Source organism: Archocentrus centrarchus, chromosome 24 (assembly GCF_007364275.1).
Source record: "Archocentrus centrarchus isolate MPI-CPG fArcCen1 chromosome 24, fArcCen1, whole genome shotgun sequence".
Taxonomy (NCBI): domain Eukaryota; kingdom Metazoa; phylum Chordata; class Actinopteri; order Cichliformes; family Cichlidae; genus Archocentrus; species Archocentrus centrarchus.
This window is the reverse complement of record NC_044369.1, coordinates 32,171,399-32,183,801: the sequence shown is the minus strand read 5'-3', so window position 1 is coordinate 32,183,801 and position 12,403 is coordinate 32,171,399. Positions and strand designations below refer to the sequence as shown.

Genomic DNA, 12,403 nt, shown 5'->3' with positions numbered 1-12,403 from the left:
ATTGTGCCTTTCAAATGTTTGAAATAATATAAACAATGATAATCAAACTTTTGACTGCCTTTCTTTAATATACACAGTACTTGTACTTTTACTTGTACTTGTACTTTCGGTACTTGAGTAGCAATTTTTGAAATACTTCTACTTGCAATACTTAAGTACCAAAAAAATTGAGTACTTCTGTACTTCCACTTGAGTATGGTGTTGAAGGAACACTTCAACTTTTACTCAAGTCAATTTTTTGATATAGTACTTGTACTTCTACTCCACTCCTCTACTCCAGTACTTTATACATCTCTGGATTTAACTACGGTCAGTATGTTTTCTGGTAAAATCTTACTGAAAAATCTGTAAGATGAAAAATCACTTATACATGTACAATACACATAATCAGTATGGCAATACTTGCAGAACTCTACAAATATACTTGTCCTCCAGTCTCAGAACAGAATTAGGAAAATACACTTTTATGTGTACTTCCCCTTTTTCCTGGAATAATCAACCGAAGGACCTGAAATTGTCAGAACTAGTTACTATGGCATGAAAGTCATGGAACTCAGGTAGCAACTTTGATTTGATGGGGAAGATCAACTCTATTTTAAAGGACTGAGAAAATAGTTGTCTTCAATGTGATTGCTCTTGAAGTTGCTCTTGTGTTTAATATGTTACTGTATTTAATACAGATGTGTTCACACTCTTGTACCATGTGTCAGGTGTATTTGTTTCTTTACTTGTATTTAAACCTTTTATAATCTACCCTCTTGGCTAGGTCTCTCACGAAACAAATATTTTAATCTCAACGAGACATTTATTAGGATAAAAAAGGATTATGTGTGTCCTTTATTGTTAACTTTTTTAATGACTGTACTACTTCCACTGCTCCTGACACACTTGTTACACTAAGTGGAAGTCCTGCTGTGAACACGTGCTACTACAATTTTAATGTGGTCCTCACTTGTGCTGACAGAAAACCTCTGTGGTAAACTGACCACATGATCACTGCTGGTGACTGAAGCTAGGATATGCCCCAGAGTATTCCACAGTGAAAGGTCAGAAGTGCTACCATGAGTATACTATGTTGTTATGCACTGTAAATTTGTGAAGTTGTCTGACGGTAATCTTAAAATTGTATGTCTTGGGACTGTGGGAGGAAGCCAGTCCACCTGAAGAAATTCCACAATGACACTCTCCAGGCAAAAGGTAAATTCAAACCCAAGCCCTTCTTGCTGCGACAGTGCTAACCTTTAATTAAACTAAATTCACTTCTAAATGTATTCTACATCCTCATGAAAAATTATTGCTAGCAAATAGGTCAAACAGAAAAATACTGATAATAGTGGAAAGACACTAAAATAATTAGAATCTGAGATCTGCATTTTTATCCTGAGTATTCCATCAATCACTTACTAGATACAAGCTTTCCTGGTGATGGGCTGTATTCACTGAACGTTTTTATGAAATTGTGTGCCAGGAATGATTAAATCTCTCTCCTTTTTCAGCTTAAGGACTAAGAGCCTTTGAAATACTTTTTATCCCTGGGCATGTGACTGCAATGTTGCCAATTAACCTAATGTTTAGTCGGGGGATTATTTATGGTATTAAACAACTTTCCCAGTCTTTTTTTGTCCTCGCTATATCGCGGTTCACTTATTGCGGCTTCACAGTATCGCGGATTTTTAAAAAAAATATTACTACTTCTGTTTGATGGAGCTTTCACTATATTGCAGGATTTTGCGGTATATAGGTATTTCTCTGACACCCCATAACTACGTTCAATCACATAACAGTTACGCCTACGCCTTTAGTGGAATTAGAAGTAATGGCCGAGGGCGAAGTTTTTCATGCTTCTACATCTGAAGCACTTCATGTAGTGGATAAAATAAAAGCTTCTTTTGTCTGCTCCCTTATTCACAAGGGGTTGCCACAGCAGTTAGCCATTTTATTTAGCAGATTTTTATGCTGAATGTCTTAACTGACGAAACACCCAATGGATTTGTCTCTCTTCCTGGAACCAAACCAAGGATCTTTCACTTGTTAGTTGAATGTGTCAACCACTAAAATACAATTAAATAAAAAAGTAAAAATGTATTATAATAACAATATCATAGTTATCATCTTCATAACAGACTAAACTGAGCCTCACTTCTGCTCTTCTCACATCAGTGGACACTTGCACTGCATGTGGTCTGTAGCAGTTACACGTTTTTGTGTGCATCACTTCCTAATTATTACACTAGCTGGTTATTGCAGAAGTTATCATAATATTCTGTTATAATGTAGTCTTAGAAAACTTGAAACTAGAGATGGTGGGGCTTTAACTTCTTACCTGCCAGCAAGTTCCTTATCCAAGTATTTAGCAGCCAGTCTGGCTCCATAGACTTCAGCCTGCAGTACTGCCATGTGCCTGCGAAGTGCCTCGTTTTCTTTCTTATATAGTCTTGCTTCTGCCTCCAGCTTCACCTCTGCTAATTTCTCCTTCTTACTGGCCTCGAGCTCCTGCTCCTAGAACAAGCATATCCCTTGTAAACATAAAATATGAATGTATTTTATTTCATTAATATTCAGTGGACAATTTTAACCTTACAAAAATCTATCTATGAAAAAAAAGCTTCTTCACTTTACATTCACATTGATTCTGCTTATTGTAATTTTGTGTAATTTACAGAAATATATCCATGAGAAAACTAGCCAAGGTAAGATTATAGTGGGATGAAATTAACAGCTGAAATGTTAAACCAGATCTCACTAATAAATGGAGGATTCTTGCATTATCTTTGTCTATCTGATCTTTTCGTACAACTGTTAATATGATCTATGTCAAATTTCAGACACCAGAAAGTGCATGACAGTGTTTGATGAGTGGTGGTCTTATTTTTGGGGTTTTCATGTCTGTTGCTCACTGGTAGGTATCATTACTGTTATGTCCTCTGTGGTCTCACGGTTCTGAGATTAATATATCTGAGATATTAATTTCTGACCTCACCTTTCTCACTTGATATGAGGATGATAAAAGGTTGTGAGTAGAAAAATATTGTTTGTGCTTCTTGCACATCCCCCAGTGATTAATTTATGCCTGTTTAGGAATCTTAAGAATAGGGGCAAAGTTCATAAACCAAGTCTGGTATCAACAGATAAAACTGTTGACATATGATTTCACTTCCTGTTTGGCAGCTTACCATCCCTGCCAAGACTGGTGAACACTGGAAAGTGTGTTTTTTTCCTTTAAACCGCCTAATTTTTTAAATTTACTGAATAGCTGAAGCACATATTTCTGTCACAATATATATTATGTCAGAAATACACTAATCAAACCATCTTGTGAGCAGCCAGCCAGAAAAGCTGGCACAAACACCACTGATTGACCAAGAAAGAGAAGGAAGACAGTCATGATGAGAACTAAAGTAAGTTAGCTTTGACCTAAGGCTATCAGCCACCCAGTGAACCTCTGGCCATTGTCTGGCGGCAAGAAAATATAATGAATAAAATAAACTGATCTGGCTCCATCACAGCATCCCAAATCATGCTAGTGGATGGGTAAAGCGGTTACCACAGATACGAGACTTAGGTAAAACAAAGAGTCAGGTGAAGTTTGTGTTTACAACAAAAAAGACCTGGCAAATTAAAGAACAAAAAAAAGTTGTATAAGTCATGATTTTTATCACAGGTCTTTCACCAAAAATTACACTGCTATTCCACAACAGGGGAAGAAATACAATACAATATACAAAAAAATTCAGGAAGCTATAACATGCCCTCCCACAATCAGGCCACATTTTCCTGTTTCTCCTACCAACTTACTCCATGGTGATAAGGAGGATCAATCTATCAATAAAAACTGCTAATGTGTGGACAGATGAAGCTACACCATAGACACAGGACTGCCTTAAGAAACAAATGTCATAGTGTCACATATTTAAAAGTGTGTTGACAATGAGTTTATCACAAAACCATTCGAATCATTCGCCAGAGCCTGACTGAAAGTCTCCATCAAAAAGATAATCAACAGAGCCTGGAGAGTGAACTCAACATCACCACCATGTTGGAATATGACCTTAATACTTTTATGCTCTTTTTGAGTTTCTCAGCAAACAGTCAGCTGTAAAGTCTGATCTACCTCCAGAGGACATGCCACATCAGAATGCTTCTTGTTGATTTCAGTATTCAGCGCAACATTCTAGACAGAGGGACATCAACACAGGAAGTATTTCGTTCATCACTTTGTAGCCCATGGTTTGTCACTAGTGTACATTATAGCTTCTGGTTTCCTGGGTAACTCTCTACTGTCTCTCATTGGTAGTCCCTTCAATAGATAGCATATGTCAGTAAGTGAAATGTTGCATGTAGTGTAGAAGCTACATTTCCTGAAAACACACCATTACACACCCACTTACCCTTTCTTCCAAGGTTGGTGTAAGCTTTACAGGAAAATAACCAGAGACAGAAAAGAAAGTCTTTGATTAGAGAAATTCTTACAGAAATTCTAGGAAAGAGACTCAAGTTCACCACTGAATGTAAGTGACAGATATTGTATTCACACAAAGCAATACTGACATCAATATATGTATATATATAACAGTTAACAGGATTAGAAAAGGTACAAACATCAAATCTACAGCAACACAGCCTTGTAAATGCAAAGGGCAGTATCTGTAAATAATACTACCAAGTACTAAAAGAAGCAAAAATTACAACCAAAAAGGTAGCAAGGGACATATAATACAACAAAAAATCTCTCTCTTTTAAAAAAAAAAAAAAAAAAAAAAAAAAACTCTCTCTCACCCCCTGGGGAGTGATATGTGTACACTTTCTCAATTTTGGGTCCTCTACCTGAGGCCTGGGAGGTGGCGGGTTCTGCACAGTATCTTAGCTGTTCCTAGGACTGCACTCATCTGGATGGAGACTTCTGATGTTGTGCCTGGAATCTGCTGGAGTCACTCTTGCAGTTTGGTGGTTACAGTTCTTAACGCTCTCCTATATCATCACTGGAACCACTTTGGTATTTACCTTTCACACCTGCTCTAATTGTTCCTTCAACCCCTCATACTTCTCAATTTTCTCATGCTCCTTATATATACACACACCAATCAGGCATAACATTATGACCCATTGTCAAATATTGTATTGGTCCCTCTTTTGATCTCAAAACAGCTATGATCCAATGAGGCATAGACTCCACTAGACCCCTGAAAGTGTGCTGTAGTATCTGGCACCAAGATGTTGGCAACAGATCTTTTAAATCTCGTAAGTTGTATGGTTGATTTGCTTTGTGTAAAAAAAAGATTTATGAGGGTGCATTATTCTGCTGACAAAAGCCACAATCATCAGGAATACAATTTCCATGAAAGGGTGTACATGGTCAGCAACAATGCTTAGCTTGGTGATACGTTTCAAAGTATCATCCAAATGGATGGTATGATCCAAGGTTTCCTAGCAGAACATTTCCCAAAGCATCACACTGTCTCCTCCGGCTTGCCTTCTTCCCAGGTCTGACTACCTTCCCTCTCTTTGTTTCCATTAGACATTACGATGTCATTACGCCGTCCTGTCTTCTTCTGACCTGTGTTGGACTGATCTCCCTGACCTAGCCGCTGATGAACTCTACATCTTATCAGAACTGTTAGCTGAGGAGGGAGTTTGAGTCAGCCCCACAGTAGCCCGACCACCCCCCCCCCCCCTCACCCCCCGCCTCCGCTGGCTCCCCTGTCCATCCCTCCCCACCCTAGTGCTCCCATGCTATATGTTTCTGCTCTGTCGCAGAGGTTTTTGTAACCTTATACTGTGTATGTGTGAATGTATACAAAGTATGAGATGATTTTTTTCCTCACTCATCCCTATATGTTTTCACTATTGTTTCTGTCTTTTTAATGGCAGCGCCTCCAGAAGGGGGGCAGCATGGCCACAGTTCACCTATCTCCCCATGTTTGTTCTGTTTGTCTTCTTGGATGGTGTTCTGTTAACTGTAATTTCCCCATTGTGGGATCAATAAAGTATCATCATCATCATCATCATCATCATTGCTGGAGATCCTAGTGCTGTGGATCAGTGAATCGATGTTTATCGTTCACTCGTGACATACAGCTTGATGAGGTTAAGAGAGTTAAGGCATTTTTATACAACAACGTTAGAGTTGCAGCTCTATCTGGTGGCAGATGTAACATTTATAACAACTATTTATGGCACTGGGCATCAATTAAAATCCTAACAATCTCCTAAAATCCTAGCTCTCCACTCTGTGTTGAGCCACTTTGAGCTGCAGCAGAGCTATGCTCGCATGCTCTTTGTGGATTACAGCTCAGCTTTCAATACAATCATCCCAGATATTCTCACTACCAAACTGCACACCCTGGGCCTCCCCCCTCTCACATGTTCCTGGATAAAGGACTTCTTAACCAACCGGCCCCAGACTCTGAGACTTGGCCCCCATCTCTCCTCCACCCACAGACTGAGCACTGGCTCCACACAGGGCTGTGCGCTGAGCCCCCTCCTGCATTGCCTCTACACCCATGACTGTAGTCCGGCCCACAATAACAACCTCATCGTCAAATTTGCTGACGACACCACAGTGGTTGGACTCATGTCAAGAGGAGATGAGGCAGCCTACAGAGAGGAGGTCCTGAAGTTGACAGCCTGGTGTTCAGAGAACAACCTGCACTGAACACCATGAAAACTAAAGAAATCATCATCGACTTCAGGAAGCACAGGACTGACCCAGCCCCCCTTTACATCAACGGTGAGCATGTGGAGAGGGTCCACACCTTCAGGTTTCTTGGTGTCCTCATCTCTGCTGATCTTTCTTGTTCAGATAACATCACAGCTGTTATAAAGAAGCGACTTCACTTCCTGAGGGTCCTCAGGAAGAACAACTTGGACTCAAACCTGCTGCTGACCTTCTACCGCTCATCCATTGAGAGCCTGCTGACATACTGTATCAAAGTATGGCACGGCAGCTGCACTGAGACAGACAGGGTGAGGCTTCAGAGGGTAGTCAAGACAGCACAAAGGTTTCCCTCTCCCCTCCCTGACAGACATCTACACCTCCTGCTGCCTCAGCAGAGCCAAAAACATCATCAAGGACTGTTTGACCTGCTGCCCTCTGGCAAGTGCTACAGCTGCATCAAAGCCAGAACATACGGACTCAAGAAAAATTTCTTTGCCAGAGAAATCACCACCCTGAACTCACACACTCACCCACTGTAACTGTGCAATACCCACATCTCTGTGCAACATTAAATTATTCATATTGAACAATATCTATCACTCCTATATTGTGTAATATCCAATAGTCATTCAGTAGTGTGATGTTCATTCACCAAGTGCAGCACTCCCCATCTTCATTATTATATGTATAGACTTTAGGGATGTTCCTGGTGACTAATTTAATAGTCGAATAAACAAGGGAAAAAAATAGACTAACCGACTAGTCTAAAACCAAGAAACATTCAGATGTAAAATTAATTTTTTGCCTGTTTAATGAACAATGTCAAAAGCTGCCTAAACAAAGGCATTTGAAACCATTAATCGCATTCTTCTATGATGAATCACGCTTTAAATGATTATTAACTGTACGGCACTGCGCATCGCACATTATGAACACTGCACGTTATACTCCAAATAACGAAGAATATGAAAACAATGTTCACGCATCATTCAATATGAGAAAATAACATATGAAAAATGAATAAATTGCAACTTAAAAGTGTGGCACATTGTGATGATGTGATGTGATGATGCTCGTTACTCTACAATTCATGACACACATCAAAACAATACAATACATGCATCCATCCATTTTCTTCCTCCTATCCGGGGCGGCATCAGTGGAGCCCAGACCTTCCTCTTGCCCAGCCTCTTCCTACAGTTTACCCTTGATTCAGACTTCAGCTGCTATGACAGAAGTGGCCGATGTTGCTGCGTTTATACCTGTGCAGGTGCACTGCATGTGTTAATTACCTTTCGGTCAAGTCCCGTGTTTTACACGCGGTGTCGGCTGACAGAAACATAAAATGCTGGCACTTGTTTCCCTCCTGGGTCCTACTCTCAGTGTTTTTAAGGTGCAAACACATTTGTCCTGCTAATTTTCTTGCTTCTTTTTTACAAAACGGAAATGCAGGGAAGGAAGGGTGTTTCTTTGGAGGTGCGCTTACGTTATGGTATTTTTCTATAATGATGTAAGGGCTGCAGCTCCATCTGGTGGCAGATGGCAGCATAACATTTAGGATCAACATTTACCAGCACTGGGTTTACTGAAACCTTTACTACCTTTACTTTTTTGACATTTCGCCTTCCCCTCCAATTAAGAGGGTTAAGCAAAATGTCAAAAAAGTAACTTAAAGGGCCAAATTGTATGTTATTTTTGATATCAATTCGCAGACCGGAAGTAGGGGCAGGGCTGGAAGCGGCCCACGGTTCGGGATCTTGGGCACCCCTGGTCTACAGCATGGCACTGAACAGGAGTGGATCTCCAATCTCACTGTACATTCTGCATGATGACAATAAAATTGAAATTAAGGCCAAGGAGAGAGCACATAAGGATGAGCTTGAGTTCAAATTAACATTGCTTTGGTTCCCCCATTCCAGGAAACTGAAGTAGAAGCTTACGTCTGTGCATTTGACAGCATTGCACTGGCCGAAATATCTTTGGTCCCTCCTGTTGCAGTGTAAACCAGTTGGAAAGGCCCAAGAGACTTGTGCCACTCTCTGATTTGAGGATAGCTCTTATATGACAAGGTCAAAAGTGCTATTCTCAGAGCATCTGAGTTGATGCCAGAAGCCCACAGACAGCGTTTTCATAACCTGAGGAAAACTTCATCACAAACATTTGTTGAGTTTGCCAGAGAAAAGGGAACTCTTTTTGACAGATGGCGTCTGGCAAGCAAAGCTTCTGACTTTAACACACAGCGCGAGTTGGTGTTAGAAGAATTTAAGAATTGTGTTCCAGAGCAAACTGTGTTATTTCTAAATGAGCAAAAGGTAACCACCCTGAAGGAGGCCACGGTGCTGGCTGAGAAGTTTGCCCTAACCCATAAAAATTTCTTTGTGGGTGAAAGGGAACTTTAGGCCACGTCCCAACCTCTTAAAGGAACTCTGTCATTTCCGAAGTGGGAGAGGCAATGTTTCTTCTGTCATAACATCCTTGATGGGTCTGTGTCACTGACAAGACATGTGAAGGACCAGAAGCCAGTAAAAATATTAAGAGACACTGGTGTCATTCATCCTCTCTGACCTCCTGTCCCTCAGTGCAGAGACATCTTGCAACGCAAGCACCATCGTGAGAGGTATCGGGATGTGCCTGCTCCCTTCCATTGTGTTCATGTCGCATCTGAGCTGATTTCCAGGTTTTTTGATGTTGCTGTGCATCATTCATTACCTGTTCAAAGGGTTAGTTTCATTATGGGTAATGTTATAACTGGGGACAAAGTTCTGCCGAACCCTATAGTGGTAGATAGCCTCGATACCATTCCAGCTAACGATGAGATCTCAACAGCAAATCCTGAGCTAAATAAACCTTTTAAGTGCATGCAAGATCCCATTTCTGGTTTCCCTGTGCTTTTGTGTTTCGCTCCCTGCAACCCCCCAGACCCTGCAGGCAGGGGGCTGTAGCAATGTGTGTTAAACCTTGTGGTCGTGTGCTGGTGTTTCATATGCTGTCCCGGCTGGGACTTTTTTCCGTCTTTGGGATTCTGTAGACACCTGCTGCACACTTCTCAGGTGGACTTTGATGTTTATGTTTTATTCTGCTTGTGATGTGTTCTGCACATTTTTTCATCATCGACAACAAGACACTCGCTTCTATCTGTCTGCTATCGTACTAAAAAAAAACCCATATGGGACCCTTTCTCAGTAGACTGCTGCCAATACTTTTTGGACCAGCGCAGTGCGCGCATATATGCACGCACACAGTTGCAGCACTTTTGCAGCAATCCCAGCTTAAACTGCCCACGAGGCTTTTAAATAATATAAAGAAAATGAAGGTCATTTTATCTATAATTTCAGTTCCTACAATATAGTTTTAGTCATCATTTTCATTATCATTTTTATTTATTTCATTTAACAAAAATGTTTTTTTTCAGTTTCAATTTTCATTATTTCGTTCTCATAAATCCCTATTTTTTCAGAGATACATGGTCCTCACAGGACAGCCGCAGTACAAAAACATGATTTTATAAGACATAATGGATTACTGGAGATTAAACAGAATATAAAGTGAGTTCAACCTTAAACATTACAGCAGTAAAAATGATCCATATATCACTGATAAGGAACGACTTTCTACAGAATAAGTACTATTACTTTTGATACTCTCTCAATTTGCCAGTTCAAAATTTACAGCCTGACATATTGTGCAGCATGCCACCAGTATTTTTTACATTTTTTTGCATTATTTTTTTGGTAAACGAGCCCTAATCACCTACAATGTGTAAATAAACATACAGTACTTTTTGGACAGTTCTGCGTTATCCTTTTCTAAATATTACAAAAATATTATATTTGAGATATTTTGATTTTCATGAGCTTTAAGTCATAATTGCAAAAATTGAAAAAAACATTATGTAAACTTGTTTATGTAATATTTTGTGAAATGATTGTAGAATGTTACTTTTTATATGAAATTACGACGTAACATCTATCTTACATCTATGATGATTTCTTTTAAGTACAGTTGGCAAGTTAAATCAGAGGATCTGTAAATTATCATAACTAGTTTAGCTAATTAGAAATTAGATTATTTTCATTCACTTTTATGATTGATACAGACATCAGTCACAGAAAAAACAGAGATTAAAACCCTCGTGGAGAAAGAAGGAAGAACTGAGCAAATGAGAAATCTCTTTCAAGTGTAATGTTACCTCAAAGGAACCTACTTGATATATGAACTGTTAGGTGGACTCTATGTCTTAATCTAAGTACATGAACAGAATGACCTTAACTTTCCAGAGTAACCCTAAGCACTAAACTGTAATGCTATCTCAATAAGCACTTCTGATGTACTTGTTGTCAGTGACAGTGTATTACACAGTGGTTGTCCATAAAATTTGTCATTTTCACTGACTCTAGCCAATCCGTATATCTGAGCATACTCTTCTCTAGCAGCAGGTTAGTCTCACTATGTTTCACCATAAATTACTAAAGCAATGTAGCAAGGAAACTCACTCTCATGACACTGAAAACCCTAGCTCAAATTGCCTCGCAAATCAGCTTCCTCTATCATATAACAGCAAATGCATAAAAAAATTCTATTGTTTACTTAAAAATAATTGTTAGGTTGACTAAATGACATTCCCTACCAATTTATCTTTGATGGTATCAGACTCCTCAGCTTGGCCTTGCTTGACATGAAGCTGTAGTTGGAGAGCATGAAGCTGCAAGAGCAAGTCATGTACCTCCCTTTCTGCCACCGCCCGTGCAGCTTTGGCCTCGGTCAACTCAGAACGCAGGTCCACCAGCTGAGCCTAGAGTGGAGTGAGGTATGAATGAAAAGAAAGAAGTGTGAAACAACAGTGGCATAAGAGAAAGGAACAAGAAATAGACACGTAACGTGATCACTCCACTGGCTTCAGAAAATGAAAAATAGTCGCAGCTGGATACATTATATGGGCTTCCAGGTAGGACCTTATGGGATTCCTTATGGGACCCCATGGGATTCACTAGATCACAATATGTGAATTCAGCTCACTCATGTTAACTATGTGTTTTTTGTTTTCTAATTTGGAAAAACAGGACTGTACAGAATATAGCTGAGATGCCTGCTTTCTCACATAGTTTTAAAAAGTGTTGTTTTAATGTACAAATGCTTTTGCTAAGTTTTTATGGGTACACATTACTATATTCAGTGGCGCAAAAGTGGGTATGCAATGCATAGGGGCACTGCACGGGGGGGGGGGGGGGGGGGGGGGGGGCAAAGTGACGCGGGGAAATTATTTCTCTAGTTGGCATTTTCTGTATTTAACAGCTCTGCATATATGATCAATAACAGAGGCATGGTGCTGATTAGGCGCTGACTGTGTGTGTAGGTTTGGGGGGCCCTAAAATGGTAAATGGTAAATGGACTAGTTCTTATATAGCGCTTTTCTACTCAGTATGAGCACTCAAAGCGCTTATAAGTGCTTTGTGGTGTATGTGTCCACATACACCTCAGAAAGTATATAGCTGCACTCCTAACTATATTACAAATATATTACAAATCTAGCACAACGTGTTGATGTGAAATTCTTCAAAGAACAGTATCTGAAGGCAACAGGATGGATTCTGGATTAAAACATCAACTCACATAACAGAACATATTACAATAACATATTACATGCATTTGTTTATCAAAAGCTCTTTATCAAAAGACCTGCATCACAATCAGTTATATTTGGCTTTTATGAGTAGGTTGAATCTGCTTCTGAAATCCTCATTGTTTACT

The 12,403-nt window shown here is 39.7% G+C and overlaps 1 protein-coding gene across 2 annotated transcripts in view; it reads right to left on the bottom strand.

The window, feature by feature from the left end:
- Positions 1–12,403, bottom strand: part of gopc (golgi-associated PDZ and coiled-coil motif containing) — a 30,812-nt gene that overhangs the window by 8,312 nt on the left and 10,097 nt on the right. The window contains exons 2-4 of one of the 2 annotated variants that reach the window (XM_030722326.1): positions 11,283–11,447; positions 4,389–4,412; positions 2,324–2,499 (exon numbers count right to left, since the gene is read on the bottom strand). In XM_030722326.1, the coding sequence (XP_030578186.1) occupies positions 2,324–2,499; positions 4,389–4,412; positions 11,283–11,447 (365 nt within the window). The remainder of the gene's footprint in view (positions 1–2,323; positions 2,500–4,388; positions 4,413–11,282; positions 11,448–12,403) is intronic. The other variant, XM_030722327.1, reaches the window with a different exon arrangement.